Source organism: Ahaetulla prasina, chromosome 7, assembly GCF_028640845.1.
Source record: "Ahaetulla prasina isolate Xishuangbanna chromosome 7, ASM2864084v1, whole genome shotgun sequence".
Taxonomy (NCBI): Eukaryota; Metazoa; Chordata; class Lepidosauria; order Squamata; family Colubridae; genus Ahaetulla; species Ahaetulla prasina.
The window spans coordinates 64,552,308-64,570,431 of NC_080545.1; the positions used below are offsets into that span (position 1 = coordinate 64,552,308).

Here is an 18,124-nt window from a genome sequence, read left to right on the forward strand (position 1 = left end):
CTGCAGGGAAGGCAGTGGGCGAGCCGGCAATGGAAGGCCGGTAAACTCTCCACCCCCTTCGTCCAGAAAAAACAAACCCGAGAAAACCAAGCTGGGGGGAAGGAAACATACCCAAGGTAGTCCAGCACTCCGCAATCCACAGTCCACAGGCCATGATGGACCAGCAAGCCTATGTTCCGCGGCTGCGGCCTCACCTCGCCCCACGCACCCAGGAAATGGCCGCCGTTCGCCGCTCTCCCTCACCCGGCCTCGTTCTCGGCAGCCGTGGCACCGAAAAGGCCCGCAGACCCCTCCCACGGCTGCCGAGAAGCTGACAAAGCGGGCCGGGGGGTATAGGCGGCTCGGCTAGCCGTCTGGGCAATGCCATCCCGCGGCGATCTTCCCGTCGGCGGCTCCGTTCACCTAGCGGGCCGCCATCTTGCGCATGCGCAGAGCCTTTTAATTGTGCTTCATCTGTTCTTACAGGATATTTAGGGCATAAATAGCCACATATTTAGAAAGCATTGCCTCCCCCCTCATTAAAATAAGAAAAGCAGCTTGTGGGCAATAGATAATCAACAATAAACACCAATCCTATTTTTTCTTCTAGGGCAGACAATAAAAGGAACAAGGACTGGAATTGCATCCAGTTCTATCACTTTCTAAATACCATAGCATCTCATCTAAACTAAACATTTCAGGAAACAAGCAGTGGAGTCTAAAAACAAAAGACAGTGCTGATCATCTCCTCTTTCTTATTTTCTTCCAATATACATAACAGGGTGAACACTTAATGAGAATACAAGTAGGCATCACTACCCACTCAACATTCCCCCTTAGTAATGTAGTGCACAAAATGCAATTATCTCACCTTCTCATTTATTCTGGTTCCTGAGTTATGTATTAAAATGAATTAGCCTTAAGGAGTCCAACCTTCACACCAACCAATGACAGAAATAGAGCTGGTAAATGAAAATGGTCTTCCAATTTTCTCCAAGAAGCAACACCATTTATTTATTTGCTTCTCTGGCTGACTAACTCCAATCCCTCCCTCCACTTCTTCTGCCATTAAACTGAAATAGGTAGAATGGTCAAGATGAAACAGCAGCTGAGCAACAAAAGATCCTTCTCCAAAAGAAGAAAATGTGTCTAGCATAACAGAAACAAGTAGGCTTTAATCTGAAATTATGCCAATACTTTTGTCCACTGATAAGAAAAGGCAACATAAGCATACTATCCCTTACCAGTTAATACATGGGATAATTTATTTTTATTTAGTATAGTATCTATATTCTATGCATTTGAATCTAGGAAATTCACAACAAAAACACAGAGTAAAACAGAAAACTATTTGATGTAAAACTTCCAAATACCATTCCCAGCCTATCAGGTTAAAAATAGATATTTACCATCCCTCACTTTTTAATAGCACACAGGTAAGCAAAGTAATTTAATGTAATCTAATTAAGGCCCCACGTTCTTGATGAAACAAAACAGCTTTCACTGCCATCATAAAAGTTACCAATTATCAAGGTCATATAGACCTTTTGAGGCATAGCTGTGTTCCATCATATTTACTCTTTAATTTTCACCAGTTTAGTGTGTCCAATCTGTTCATACATCCTTTCTCTTCTGACTTCCAGAGATGGTTGCTCCTATCTACTCTATTTTTTAAAATACATTTTAGGCACGTCACTTGCTCATTTACTTGTCCTTTTGTAGAACACAATACTGAGAGGCGATCATCAATGATTTCATCATCTTATCTGCCGTCTTGAATTCACTCTTGAGTAATTAAATTCTTCCCATACCTTACAATGCAAAATTATGGATGCTGGTACTGTATTTATTATTAGTAAATTTATACCCTTTATTTTATACTACTGAAGACAGTGGTCGTGGATTCTGCAATTCTTTCCTGTATTGGTTGTCCCATCGCTAGCTGCTTACCAGCTGTCATCTTCTATATAGGTAGTCCTTGACTTATCACAATTGATAAGCCAAAATTTTTGTTGCTAAATGAGACAGTATTAAGTGAATTTTGACCCAGTTTACGACCTTTCTTACCACAGTTGTTAAGTGAATCTGGCTTCCCCATGACTTTGCTTGTCAGAAGGTTGCCAAAGGTAATGATGACATGATCCCAAAGACAGTGCAAACAGCAAAATATTTGTCAGCTGCCAAGCATCTGAATTTTGATTAGGTGACCATGGGAATGCTGCAACTGTCATGTGAAAAAAACAGTCACAAGTCACTTTTTCAGTACCGTTGTAACTTTGAAGTCAATAAATGAATTGTTGAAAGTCAAGGTCAATACCTGCATTGCTTTATTTGTTCACTAATCCTATCTTTCACTTGATACAGCTAAAGCCATTGAAGTGTGTGTGGGCGGGGAGCAAAGATGATAACCTACTTACATGGCCTCTACTTATTCTCTTACAGAATGAATGGGATTACCGGTGCTAGTCTTCAAAATTAGGTGAAATGGAGAGTAAAGTACAAACAAATGAGGCAATTTTTATTTCAATGACCAACTGTTTATGCTTCTAGGAAGCTAACAAGTAGATGGCAAATCTATCTGTGCCTTTCATAATATCTCTCCTTCTCTGCATGCTTAGAGATGGTGGCACTGTGGGGGAAAATACCAAGTTCTTTCTGGCTATTTAGTTTTATTCCCATCTCCCACTTCTCCATTTTCCACCTCTCACAAATGTCTAAATATTAAAGTTTGGTGGTGTTTACTGTTTGATTTCATTTCATCAACGAATTTAAAACCGGAACATTAAGACTTTTTACTCAAAGTATTTAGAATAAATGAGTAGTGTTGTCCCTGCAGAATACCTTAACATAGCATTGCTGCAGGCAATGAAGTAGCAAGGGATATGTGGAAGAAAAGACTTGTGGGAAAGGGTGTGGAAAATCACTGTAGAGAGGAAAAAGCAGTTGGTAAAATATGCTTTTAAAAAAGCAAACAAGGTATGTTAGTATTTAGGCTTTCCTATTTCCCATTTAATAACAGTTCAATTATTTTCTAGCTTAAAATTATTTTCCCAACTACAGATCAAAATGTGGAGATAATATTTCAATCCGATGGATACGTTCAACTTATAATAAAGCTATTTAATTACATAACATTTTATTCACAAGGGATATATTGTGGATAAAGAACATACAGCTCAAAAAACAATTAAATAGTGAACTTATTTTCTTTAGGAATAACCCTAAACTAACTGAACAGTTACTTGATTGTCAAGTAGACGCTATAGATTGCCTGTGAGAATATCAGAACGTAACAGCACGAATAACAGCTGTACGGCAGCTTAATTTTACAATAGTTACCTCCAAAGTGTAAGCAACAGTATTCACTACTGTTATCATGGAATACAGAAATTGTAAACTGACACTGAGGACTCCTCTGAAACAGAACAAAACACGAAGCTTCTCTTCAGAAACATGGTGATTTCAAAGCTATCCAGATGCACCACAGTCACTCCAACCGCTCCAGCCGAGACAGTTTACGCGACCTCGGCCAGCTTCGTAAACTGTAGCAGCACTTTCTGCTACCAGTGGCGTCAATTTCTATCTTAAGAATCAACAAGGACTTCCGTGCCACCTTAACTCGCTTATCAACTATCTGCCGCTCAAGCCAATAATTTCCTTACTGCAAGAAGGGGAGGAGTTTCCAGCAAAATATGCTAAGTAATTGTGGAATATTTGCATAACCGTCGAAACGGCCGATCTGCGGATTGGCCGGCGAAAGAATGCAGTTCGCACGTCCGCCCCTTCAGCTTTTTCAAAGGAGGTGTGGCCAAGAGAGTGGGAGGGGAAATCACAGCTCATTTGCATAACGGCCCAGCACATGCTGTAGGCTGTGTGTTTTTTTTTTTGAATCGGCGGCGGCAGTGGAAGCGGACGGGAGCACTTGTAGCAGCGCTCTGAACCACTGGCGGCGAAAAGATTTCTACTCGCAGGTACTGCTGCAATCCCCGAGGGGGGGGGAGGGGGGGAGCGGGTGTTGGATACAGATCAGGTTTTGTGTTGGAAACGGGGGCAGCCAGCCGCAGCTAGCACACCTAAAGACAATTCTCCTCAGGCATCTTTTATGAGGAAAGACTTTCTCCTTTTTGTCGATCCCTCTCCGACTTGCCTTGTCCAAATCGCTGACGCGGTGAAAAATTTCCGGATCCCTCACTGCCGCTCCTGGCGGTAGTTTCCGTTCACTCCTTACCCCCTCCCTCCCACCGCTGGTTGATGGGTGGCGGTTTCCTGTATCCTGGCAGGAAGTCTGTGCCTGAGCATGCGCATTGCATAAGCGCGCCTGAAACCCTCGTTTCTAGTGTTGCACGACAAGGAGGTTTTCATCGGAGGAAGCGGCCATTTCCCGATTTATGAGCAATCGAGGACACCTGATTTTAGTCTCATGTAATCGGTTAGTACTATATTATTTTAATTTACATCTCTGCTGCTGAAGTCTGACTGTCTGAAATTACATTGGCTGGGTTATGCTGTTTTTTGATGTTTCTATTTATTTGAGTTTAAGGTAAGTACGATGGGACAATTGTGTTTGTCTTTTAACAGAGGCTTAATTTTATTTATTCATTAAAATGTAAATATTTGGATATTGATTAGTTGTATATGTTAAGGTTAAAAAAATGTCCTGATTTGTAGCCCTGAGAAGGAGTTAAATACACAAAGTGAAAGTAATGACAGCGTTCTTAAAGACTAAACTAAACTTAGAAAGTAATAATACAATTAATAGAGTTTTTAGTATTATGTAAGAAAACAGTTTACTCATTTTGCTCTGGATGATTGGGCAACAATTAAAACCACATTTTCATTACAGTAAAAGAGATATTTTCCAGTTGTGGATTGTGTTCAAAAGTTGGATTTTCAAGAAGAGTGCTTGTCTTGTGTATTTTTGCTATCTATATACTGTTAATATATATTAATGTTTCTGTCTTTGTTTATTCGTGTGCATATACACAGATGCACACAAAACATTCACATGTATGTAAGAGAAAAATAGTTTTGATTTATAAATAAAAATAGTCTTAATTAGAAAAGATATTTGCTTGAAATGATACTCGCTATGGATTTAAAACTTTGCTGCTCAAATATTGATAAACTTGACAACGTAATTTTAAAGGAGATAGGAGACTACTTGGCAATACTGCTAGGGTATAAAATATAAACTTGGTTAGGATGTAATTATTTAATTCTCATTCATTTGTGTATTACATAGAAACGTAAAAATTATTAGTTTTGTAGTTTAAAATCAAAATACCTCACATAAGTATTTTCTGGAACTATTTGTGCTGATTTATGGGTTTTTTAATTCTGGGAAAGTAGTATATAATAGTATGACAATTTTGCCATGTTTATAAATATGACAATTATATCAAAATTAGCAGTATTTGAAAATATTATTTAACTTTTAAAATTGCTACACTGTTATATGACCTATAGCTTTTTTCTAAGATAAATGAGAGTTCCCTTTGTTTTGCATGTTCAGTGTCTGTTTTATTCACAAATAACTTTCTTTGCTTTTATTTAAAAACCAGCATAGTTACCAGCAAAATTATCTGAATTTAACAGTAAGTATGCTATCCACTCTGAAACATGGTAGATAATGTTGCTGGTTTCTAGTTTCTGTTGTGGAAAATACATTGATGGTGAGATTTAAACTGCTAAATTTTATGAAACCTCAAACTACGGGCACAATCTTCTGTGTGAATAAGTAATTAGAAGGTTCCAAATCTTGTTTTGTATTCAAGGATTATGCACCAGTATATTGTGAAGTAATAGAAAAATTATGTCATGTATATGCATATCTTTCATTCTTATACATTGTAATGCAAAGAAAAGCAAATGTTGTAATGCACATTGATCATTATGGCTTTACTTCTTGGTGTCTCTGAGTGCAAGAAGCACAATGGGGAAATGACATATGAGTGCCCTACTTGGATATGTGTGTGGACACTGCTATATGTTTTGGGGAAAAAACTGCTCTGTATCTCTATATAAATTTATTTTTATTTCACATTTATCTTTATAAGTTCTGTAAATGGGTTGTAAAATATTAATTGTTCTTAGTCTTTGAGAGGGAATTATATTCTTTCTCTTCTGATTTGTTCAGAAGCTTTATTTTTTAAATTTATGTTCTTCCATTCTGTCAAAAGTTCTCAAATTACATTAGAATGATGCCAAGATCTAATATGCACAACGACTCTGTGAGGTAGGTTAACATTATTGATAGTATAAGAATGAGTATATAGGTATAATATAATTATCTAGAAAAAACTTCCAAGTTTCACTCATTTTTTAATTAATTTCTAGAGCTGTAATGTAAAAAAAAAGAGTTGCAAATACTATTTTTTTCCTTCCAGGCCAAACATGCTGAAAAAATATTCTAAATTACTTTCACTTCTAATGGGGATAAAAAGGTACACTCTTTAACAGTGAGGAAAACCTTTTGTTTGTTGTGTTTTTTAAATTCCATATGTTTAGGTATAAAGGGAAAATGATATTTTCAGTTGTTGCTGGATTAATCTGATTCTAATCTTTTTAAAAAATTGCTTTGACTTGTTTTGTTGGAAAAGAAGAGATGTATTGCCAAGGACATATTTTAGATTAGCTTACAATATTTTGGGTTACCATAAATTCTTTTGTCTAAAGCTACTCAATGGAGTGGGGTAACCAATTTGATCGCATTGTTGAGGCTATGGAAGTGACGAGGAACAACATGCTCAGTTTCCCTTCTGGTAAATAGATGTCCCCATAGCTGTCCCATGGAAGCTGTTTGTGAGTATGCTCATAAAATTCCATATGTAACAAATTGCTCTTCTCAGAAAAGGTGAGACAAAGCATGAGCCTCTTCTGAGTGACTGCATTGACTAGAAATGTTTGAAAACTTAAGCTTTTGTTAGTGTTTTCAGAACTAATCAGTAACCGCTAATATATTTAAATTTAAAATTATACTTTTAAGTATTCTATTGTTGATACTCATGTAGTTAAAAAGAGTATCTGATAAACCTTCATAAAGGTTTATGCTTTTTATTGTTATGCCTTCATATAAACTATGTGTCAGATTAGAAAAAACAAAAACTTATAATTCAAAATATACAAAGATCCCAAATAACCAATGATAGTATGAGATAATAATAGTATTTTTTTATTAATAAAGATAATAGAAATGCATAAATTATTACCCTTGTAAATTAATACCAATACTATTTTCTGAGATTCATTCTGTCAGTCAAAAAAGCCACTATTCAGACAAAATAAGGGTGTTTCATGAGGTTTGCAAGGAGAATCCCCAATGTTTGCAGATATACAGAAGAGAATAAAAAAGACGGATTAAGAGGAGAATTCAAAACAGCTCCCGAAGATGATGTATTCTCAGTGCTTATGATTGCTGGCTAAAAGAGAGGAATGGAAAAGCAAGATAATAGAGAATTTATGAAGAGAACATGGACGATTAGAACCTTGACATGTATTTATAAACTGTACATTGCAGCACTTCCTTGTGGTGGTTACTTTAACCTGAGGAATTTTAAGTCGTAAGGCTATGTCCATTGTTCATTCAATACATGCAGTAAAATTTCTATTTCCTTCTATGTTTCGTTCACACGCTCCAAGTTGCTCTGAATATTAATCCTCTATAATACATTTAGGAGGTATGAAGAAACCATTTTGCTGAAAAAGCAGTAAACTCCAGTAGTGTTAAGGCTGATTTAGAGTTTCCCACAACTGCCCGTAGCATACCCATTACCACATACCTACACGGCAAAGGGGTGGTTGAATAAGCATAGGTTGTAGATGGCCTGACATAAACACGTCCCCAAACCCAACTAGGTATCCTGAGTGCTGATTGGTTGATCCGACTTCCTGTTCTCTGCTTTGCTGTTTGAGTGCTCCCTAGTCAACAAACAACAGACACATACCTTCCCTCACCTAGTGTCAGAGAAGTCTGCTTGATGCTTGATAATTTCATGAACTGCATTAACTGAAACTGCCAAGAAAGTTTCATTTAAATTGTTCTTCATACATTTCTTAATATTCCAAATTCTCAACTTAAATATTCTAACATTTTTTCAATATCAACAGTGGTATATTTTGCAAATTTGGAAACATTTTTGTTTTTTATAAATTTTGTATTTTATATTACACTATAATACATGCACCAAACTGCAAATAGAGCAGCAGTGCAGTAGTAGTATTTTATTTATTTATTTATTTACTGAATTTGTGTCCCACACATCTCACTACCAAATGACTCTGGGCAGCAGCTTACAATACCATAAATGACAAAACAAATAGTATGAATAAAAAGGTATGTACAAGGTTAAATATTTGCATTGCTGATAGCTGTGTTTTGTTTTACTTTTTATATGCTATTAAGTAACCACATCCAAATGATATAAACCTTAGTGCCTCTTTCAATAGAAAGATTGCTTAGTAATTGAAAGAATTCCATTTCAGGAGAAAATATTGTTAAGCATGTATTTGTGCTACTATTCACATATCCATAAAATATTACATGACAGCCAAACGCTAATATTAAATGTGGCTGATTAATAATTCAACATACTAATGTGATGGATTTTTTCCCTTTCAATCACTATAAGTTATTCTGCCAAAATCTTACTAGTGATTTTAAAGTATGTCATTCATTAAGATCAACTATAATGATGTAAGTCATTAAATAAGAGCATTTCAGTTGCTGTTAAAAATAATAATTTGCAGGGTTGATACCGATTAAGGAACTTGGAATCCCATCATTATTTAAAGCAGTATCAAAATGTAATTTTTATTTAGATATTATACGCTATAGGATAATACGAATATTGCCAATTTTTGCATGATTTCATAATCTAATATATCTTGTATTTTCAAAATAGAAATGATTAACTTTTTGAAAAGTTACATTATTTAAAATTAGGAAACACGTAGATTGCAATATATAAGTAAAAATTGTTTCTGTGGGGATTCGTAAATTATCATATATAACAAAAGTTCCTTGATAGAGAGAAAAAAGTATGCTGAAAAGTTTCCCTCTACAGTATTAAGAATTTTCCTCTGAGGTTCCGCTTGTGTATGAAAATTGAGTATTTAGTTTTTCTTAGTTATTATAGTTTTTATCTGACCATTAGTAAGAATGTCTTTTTATACAAGACTTAAAAGGAAGCTTCATTAGTGAAAAATAAGCTGCATAACAAGAAACACTTGGCTGGACCAATTATTTAATAAAATTAGCAATATTAACATGAATTTTATAGTAAAGTTTCTTAAGACAATAATTGCATAGACAGGCTCCTTGGTTTTGTTTTTGGGTATCAGCATTCTAAATGATATAAAAGTATAAGCGTATATAAAATTATGCTTAAAAACAGCACAGAGAAGATGTTTCCACAAATAATCTTGCTGAATTGTGAGCAGTTCCAAACAATCCTCATCATATATTAATTGGAAATGAGTTTAATAGTGCTCCTTTTCAGTCAGCAATTTATTGACTCCAAACAAATATTTACAAATATTTAGTATTATCATTGAATTTATTCCTATATCATTGAACAGATCTGTTTAATTTCACAATCCAAGATTGCATTGTTTTTAAGACTATAACTTTGTTTTAAAAGTTGATGCAATTGTATTTCAGAATTTGTGCAGTAGGCCTTTTTTCTCAGCAACAGGAGTTAACATAATTTTATGTACTTTTAAAAGTTTAAATTTATCTATCTCTGCTTCTTCCTTGGAACATATTGAAATATATTTAACTAATTAATAAAAATAATGAAAAAGTGCAGGATATCTTTAAATAGCAAAGACTATAGCCATATTTTTTTTAAAAAAATCCCATAAACATTTTTATTTAGTTCACATGGAAACTATTTTTTTGAATATATTTAATATTAATATAAAATTTATATTACAAATAGCAACACTTACATTTTGATTATTCAAAAAATGAATTATTTTGAATATTGGTTAAAGTGTATAAGTCAGGCAAGTTAAAATATATCATACAACATCCAGAAATTTAGTACGTTCTCTAACATTTCAGAGGATAGATATTAACTCCAAAGGTTTACAGAAAGTTTCTACATTTATCAGACACAGAACTCCAAGGTCTGCATTCATATCTTGTCCCTTGAACATACTTGGCAAAATACTTTCCATTGAAAGGGTGCTAGAGCAATCATGATAGAAATTAATTATATAAATATATGCTTATAGGTCTAGACAGATTGGCTAAGACCTGTTGGCAGGGCAGAATAAAATTTGATTAATAAATAATGCTGAATGAAGTTTTTATCAAAACCTCAGAATTAGATATGATATCTAATTAACTTTTTTGGGGAAAATAACAGGATGGGGTACAAAATGAAGCAGAAAGTAACTCAGGTGCATAATCAGTCAACATATATTTAAATATTGTTCCATTTTTATTGTTTACTGTATTTTTGAACAATACTCAGTGTTTGGTACAAGTGAATTGTAATTAGTTGATTGTAGGATGTCCTTCCCTCTAGGCCCCTTAGGTTAGTTTTTTTGATATTGTTCTTTAAAATTGTCTTTTAAGGACATAGATACAGTTCACTGCTGAGTTTAAGTTTCTATGTTCTACAAGTAAGCAGTCTGGATCAGCAGAATATTCTCACAGTATGGAGATTATCCAGGTATTCAAGTTTTCTCCCTCCCCCTTCAAAAAGTTATTTGAACTATATATTCAACATCTAATCAAGAACAAATTTGTGTAGATGATTTTTTGTGTCCATGTTTTAATGCTTTATTTTTATTAAGGAAAATCTTCTGACCCACTGAAAGCTAATGTTTTAGAGGAAAACAAGATAAGCTTGGAAGTCCAACTTGAAAACAACTCATCTCTTCCTGCAGTATATAGTGTTCTACAACATAATTGCATCTACTGAGGGAAGAGAGAATGTTTATAATAGCAAAAGTAGATCTAAATGGTCTTACCCTCTTATTTACGAGATAATGAAAATTGAGTGGCTAAGCTAATATAACCCAACTATTATTCATAGATTCTTTACTAAATAGCTGCCTGCTGCTGGGCCAATTTTTGGTGGTGGATTTCTGCTGATCAGAGCATTTCTGTAGATACACAAAGAATAATTGGTAAACATTGTTCCCTCTCTTCCTGCCTTGTATTAAAATACCGATAAACCATTGAAAATCTGGTCTCCATCTATGTAATTCTATAATTTTGAAGGACATTATAGTTCTCCAATTAAAAATTAGCTTCAATGTTGAGTCGCTGTTCCAGTGATATTACTAGTTTTTTCAATATATTCTTAGTTTCAGCATTCTACCCTGTTTTTTTCTTACAATTCTGCACATATTTATGATTAACAATCCTACTTACAAATAAAACTGGTCCAACCCGAAATTGCATGTTTTTGAGGGAACAGAGGGTTCATTTAGAATTATGAGACAATGTTGTTGCTATTTTTTTTAAGATAATCAAGAGAATGCTATTTACTGATTTGTTCATTTTAATTTATTGTGGCTACATTCCTATTTCAAAATATCAGTTATTTAAACTTATTTTATGTGGATCTAGGAATTGCATCATTATATTATGCCATCTCACTTCAAACCTCTTCCTCATTTAAGTGTATCCTTTTCTTAACATTGATAAACTTAATTACATTGGTTAGTTTCTTACATTTATGTTGGTATAGTGTTATATTTTTTAATTTGTTATATGCTTATTAGATTTTTGTTTTGTTTGCTTTTGAAAATACCATAGAATCCTGTAGTTTTCTTCTCCCCTTTTTGTTGGTTTCTTCTTTGACAAATTGTTGCGGACTGCCATTCAATTATTAGAAAGATTCAGTTTTATCTGATTATCTAATCAATCTATTTTATTTTCTGTTACAACAAAAACTTGGTTAAGCCTTTGTAATAGAGTACTTGTTGTAACCTTTTCCCAAGACAAATGCCAATTAGTAAAGGTTGTGTTCTATAGATAGCCCTCAATTTACAAACACAATTGGGACTGGAACGTCCATCATTCAGCAATGTGGTTGTTAAATGAATCATGCCCAATTTTATGACCATTTTGCCTCTGTTGTTAATCGAATCACAAGGTTAAGCAAATCCAATTCAACTTCCCCCTTTGCTTTTTGCAAGCTCCCTGGGAAGGTTGCAAATGGCAGTCACATAATGCAACCATCATAAATATATGCTATTAACTTGAGAATAGTGCAACAGCCATAAATAGTTCTTCACTTACAGCGAAGGACTTTACAAGAGAGTTCAGTCTAAAATCAAAATGTTCTAGAGATCAGTCTGTAGGGTTCTCATTGTTTTTGCATTTTTGATGCAGTGCTTGCCAGAATATAAGTAGTCTTCACTTAATGACCATTCATTTAGTGACCAGCATTATGATGGTGCTAAAAAGTGACTTATGACGGTCCTTGAACTTATAACTCTTGCAATGTCTTGCAATCACATGGTTACTATTTGCAAACTTCTCAGTCGGCTTCGGACAAGGAAAATCAGTGGAAGAATATAACAAATTGAGGCCATACAATGTTTCATTTAACAATCAGTGATCTGTTTAATGACCACAGCAAAAAAACCTCATAAAAATTGGGTGTGGTTTCATGATGTCTTACTTGATCACACCGCTTAATGACAAATTTTCCATACCCTATTGCAGTTGTAAGTTGAAGTGTATTACTTTTAGAAATTTCCTATACCTCACACCCTTTTTTCATTTCTTTATGTGTCTCTTCTTTTTTCTGCTGTTCCTATTTTTTGTTGTTTCTATTGTTCCTAGTCAACTGTTTGGTTATGGCAGACATGTTTCCAAACTCCCTGAAACACACCTACTACCTTCATACTGTTTAAAAAAATAGCTTCATGGAATTCTTCAGTGATAGTTATTAAAGTCTCTTAATTTCTTATCTGTCAGTATATAACCTCCTGAGTCATTTCAGCCAGATTCTGGTGTGTCATCTATTTGATCTCAACTGCTTTAGGTTATGATTTGCTGGTGAGTAAGGCAAGCCATCAATTATTGGTACTGGTGTTGTTGGACTTGTCACAGGAGCCTTCTTTGATCATTGAATTCTGTCTTGTTTAGCTTTAATAAGTGTTACTTATATGGTTAATGTTATATATTTCCCATTGTACTTTCTGAATATATAGAAAGAACTTTGCTCTAAGCCTTTCTCTTTATCTGTGGCTGTTCCTTGGGATTATATAGAATAATAGGGTTGGAAGGGACCTTGGAAGTCTTTATAGTCCAACCCTCTGCTCAAGCAAGAATCCCTATGTCATTCTAGTTAAATCACTGTCCGATCTTTTCTTAAAAACCTCCAGTGATGAAGCATCCATAACTTCTGGAGACAGTTTGTTTCATTGCTTGATTGTTCTCACTGTCAGGAAATTTCTCCTTATTTCTAAGTGGATTTCTCCTTGATAAGTTTCCATCCATTGCTTCTTGTACTGTCTTCAGGTGCTTTGGAAAATAGGTTGACTCCCTCTTCTTTGTGGCAGCCCTTAGATATTGAAAGACTGATATGTCACTGCCAGTCCTTCTCTTTATTGGATTAGACATATCCAGTTCCTGCAATCATTCATCATATGTTCTAGCCTCCAATCCCCTAGTCATCTTTTCTTAGTGTCTCAATTTTTATATCATGCCAATTAAAACTGGATGTAGTATTCTAAGTGTGGTCTTTCCAAGGCATTATAAAGTGATCTTGATTCTATCCCTGTGTTAATTAAGCCTATTAATTAAGGAGATGCGGTGGCTCAGTGGCTAAGACGCTGAGCTTGCCTATCAGATAGGTCGGCAGTTCGAATCCCTAGCGCTGTGTAACAATGAGCTCCCATTACTTGCCCAAGCTGCCAACCTAGCAGTTCGAAAGCATGTAAAAATGCAAATAGAAAAATAGGGACCACTTCGGTGGGAAGGTAACAGCGCTGCATGCACCTTTGGCATTTAGTCATGCCAGCCACATGACCACGGAGACATCATCACACAGCACTGGCTCTTCAGCTAAGAAACTGAGATGAGCACTGCCCCCTAGAGTCGGGAATGACTAGCACGTATGTACGAGGGGAACCTTTACACTTACCTTACTGTTGACTTTTTTTTGGCACCTGCAGAACATTGTTGTTCACTAGAATTCCTAGATCCCTCTCACAGTCACTGTTGTTGAGCCAGGTACCATCTATTCTATACCTGTGCATTTGGTTTTTCTTGCCTAAATATAAAACCTTACATTGAATTTCATTTTGTTGGGTATGATCCAGTGCTCAAGTCTGTCACGATCCTTCTGAATCTTAAGCCGTCTTCTGCAGTGTTAGTCTTTCTCACCAGCTGGATATTGTCTGCAAATTTGATGAGTTCCTCTTATATCCCCTTATTTAAATCATTTATGAAGATGTTGAAGTATACTGGGCTTAAGACAAAACATTGAGGTGCTTCACTGCATACTTCTTGCCATGTAGATGTAGTTCCATTGACTACACTTTGAATGCAGTTGGTCAGCCAGTTATGAATGCATCTGATAGCGATGCTGTCTAACCCACATTTTTCTATGTTATGAAGTAGTAGGTTGTGGTCTACTTTATCAAATACCTTACTGAAATCCAGATAAATTATATGCACAGCATTTCACTAGTCCAATTTGCCAAAAATGCAATAAGGTTTGTCTGGCATGATCTGTTTTTGACAAATCCATGTTGGCTTCTGGTTATAACTTTGCTTGCTTCTAGGTGTTCACTTGATTCTTTCCAGGATCTTCTCAAGTATTGATGTCAGGCTGATAGGTCTGTAGTTTCTTGGATTGGTTTTTTCCCCTTTTCTGAAAATGGGAACCACATCAGCTCTTTTCCAGTCCCCGTTCTTCAGGATCATGGTTCAGGGGTTCTGAGATCCTGTCTCCCAGCTCCTTCAGATCCTGGAATATAATCCATCTGGCTCTGATGATTTGAACTCAAATCTCTCTATAGTTTTATACTTATCCTTTTTGCCTTTCAGTTTATCAGAGAAGTCTTTATGCAGCCATTCTGGTTTCTTCTGGGATCTCTTATTTTTCTTCTTCAGTAATATTGTGCTAGACTTGGCTTTTATAATAACACTTTTTACAGTTTCCCAAGTTTCTTGGTTTGGTTTCCTCTTGAGTTTTTCTAACCATGAAATCCTTCCCGAGTATTCTCTAATTTTGTTGAAATCAGCTCTCTTAAAGTCCAAGACTCCAGTTTGATTTGTTCCATTGCTTGTGCTTGCAAAATGTTGAATTGCAATATAGCATGGTCACTCCCCACTAGGAGGCTTAGGGTCCTGTTTTAGGCCCACATTTGTTTACTGTATATAATCTGTTTCAGATTTCTGATACTTTCGTTGTTATTGTTCATGTCACAGTGATGCTCAGGTGTAATTCTCTGATCTTGTCTTGGGTGAAGATTGTTTTCCAACTGTCTTCCTGGATTTCCAGGTGGATATTTTCCTGTTACTTCAGACTAATGTGGACAAACTGAACTTAGTACCTTCTTTTTTATTCTAATTGTTTTTTGTTCTTACTCCTTCTCTTTTCAAAACTATCAACCACTGTTAAAACTCCCAATTTTACACTGTCAGTGATATAAGTGATTTTCTTCTAAGTTCTTTCATTAATAAAATCACGTGAATCTGCAACTTTTCTCTTGTGACCCTAAACATTTGTCCATTTCCTGCTGCTATTATCTAACTCAAACCACTCAGTTGCCTGAACCACGAGATGGGCAGCAGATAAATTACAACATTTAGGTATAAACTTATATCAAATAAAAACTAATGCTAGAAATAGTAATGTTGTTTAAAAATAGATACTGTGGTCAGGATCAGTTACCAATACCTGTTTGGCCAACAAGTTTATTGATGAGGTTATGTTGTGTCAGCTTCTATAGCTCGCTATGTAACCAATTCAGTTTATTATTTTGCAAGCAGAAACTCTTCCAAAAAAGAATATGAGCCTGGAGGCATTCTTTTTCTTTGCAAGATTTAACAGAGCCTCTCACTAAAAGAAGCTCTAAAAAGGTTAGATGGAACATGGAATCTACTGACACCAACCCAAGTACCCATGGGATAAAATGTTGTGTCATATACATTTTAATCTATTTGCACTTTTGGTGTTAGTATTTTTGTCTCTGTTTCTGAAGAATAAGGGTAAGGATTAGGATTACTTATATTGGAGATAGGAAATCTATATTGCTAATCTCCAATTCCGAATAGCCCTAACCATCATATCTAATGGCAAGAGAGCAGGGATGGGCATTATATCAATATCTTAATAATACATCTGATGAAATTGAAGCACCTTGACTTTTAAGTAGTACTGAATGATATTTGTTTTAATTTTCAGTATCACTGAAAATAATTTTCGGTTGATTATTTTAAATTTTAGCAATTCATTCTCAGGCACTGGGCAGTAAAACATATTGCCAGTACTGAAAATATGGTAATATATTTATATCTGGCCAATGAAATTTGTTAAACAACTCCTTAGGATACGAAACAAACTTCTAACATGTCCATAATTCAGCTATAGAATTTAATATTTCTGTAATATATACTCTTAAGAACATTTTTATTAGATTTTTTAAATCCCACATTGAGAAAAAACCTCATTAACATGTTTGCATTAAGACAAGTTTGTATGATTGTTTAATTTACTATCAGTTTAATTGATTCTGTTTTATATATTTTCTCCCTCCCTTCCATGAGATTAACTGTAACTGTTTAGCAAATATGCAGGCCTGGTGAAGTTATAGCAATTTACTATTTTAAAAAAATTGTTTGATGTGAATTAAAATTTACTCCGGATCTTTCAGTTAAAGCACTATGTTGGAAATATGTAGTTGATTAAAAACAACCTAATACTTACCTTCCTGTGTAGCATCTTACAAAAAATTCTTTTTGTAACATTGTGTAGTGTAAACGATTTAAACAGAATTTATAATGCTGTAAGAAAAAAAAGGGAGTTGAAATCAGGCTCCTCCTGCATAGCATTCCTTGCCTGCCAGTAATATTTGGCTTCATTCCTGTAGTCAATAATATGTGACATGGACTTGCAGCTGCTTGGATTCAGTTCAGATATTATATCCTGAGCTACCGATTGGTTCACAGAGACAATCTTTGTGTCTTGTGAGTTTTTTACTTCTAGCACTTGTGCCATATCTCTGCAGCACATGCACTAATAGCACTAATAGTGTATACTCCATAAGGGAGGGAGGTGCTTTGTGACAAGTGATTCACACATTGCTACGTTCTTACTGGCTGAGACTGAATATACACTGCAGCCATTTTAATCACACTTTCAGTGTAGCTGAAACAGTGCAGTCTCAAAATGGCTGATGAAATTGTCTCTGGAGCAGTTTAGCATGACTATGCTAATGAGCAAATCTGATGCAGTCACATGTTACAGATTTAGAGGTAAGAGCAATTAAGTTTTTGTTTTTCATGAATTAGTTCAGGATGTATATATACAAATATTAGACTATGAAGTAAAACTATTGAACAGAAGTTTTTCTGTTTCAGTTTTCAGCTTGTGATGAAGAATTACAGGGAGTTTGGCTATTCCAGGAGGTTTGCAAAAGTCATTCGGTGAAGGGTTGGGGTCAAAGGGTCACATTAATGTAAAATTATCATAAATATGTATAATTGTTTTGACATTCACATCAGCTAATTTAGACAAAAACCAAGATATGGTATGTTTGTTAATCTTTGTATTCAGTTTTAAATAAATATTTTTAATCATTCATAAAGGTTTGTAAAAGTTATAACTATATTTACAAATATAATTTTAAATTCTTCAATATCTGAAACAAGATAGAACCCCTTTATTTTTGAATAGCATTTACTCGAACGATGTATTCATATACAATGTTAAAAATTACTTCTTAAATTTTTGTATTTGCTGTTTTGTAAAATAGTATTAGATTTTTTTAAAAAAAGGTTTCGGTGCATATTCATTTGAATATAGGTTCACTTACATAAAAGTATTATGATCCACATTCCTATTTTGTTGTACATGATTTATTAATGGTATCTTAGGTTTGCATGAGTATTACCTTGAAGCATAAATAAGAAAGGTAAATTAATAGCGCAAAGTTCAGAAACGGA

The 18,124-nt window shown here is 34.8% G+C and overlaps 1 protein-coding gene across 4 annotated transcripts in view; it reads left to right on the forward strand.

Annotated features, from left to right (window-relative positions):
- The first annotated feature begins 3,824 nt into the window (after positions 1 to 3,824).
- The window catches only part of ATF7IP (activating transcription factor 7 interacting protein), a 103,175-nt gene continuing 88,875 nt past the window's right edge, over positions 3,825 to 18,124 (forward strand). Inside the window, exons 1-2 of one of the 4 annotated variants that reach the window (XM_058190818.1) lie at positions 3,853 to 3,950; positions 4,260 to 4,408. In XM_058190818.1, the coding sequence (XP_058046801.1) occupies positions 4,368 to 4,408 (41 nt within the window). In that variant the 5' untranslated portion in view covers positions 3,853 to 3,950; positions 4,260 to 4,367. Of the gene's footprint in view, positions 3,951 to 4,259; positions 4,409 to 17,184; positions 17,435 to 18,124 lie in introns of those variants that run through there. The other 3 variants (XM_058190819.1, XM_058190821.1, XM_058190820.1) reach the window with 3 other exon arrangements.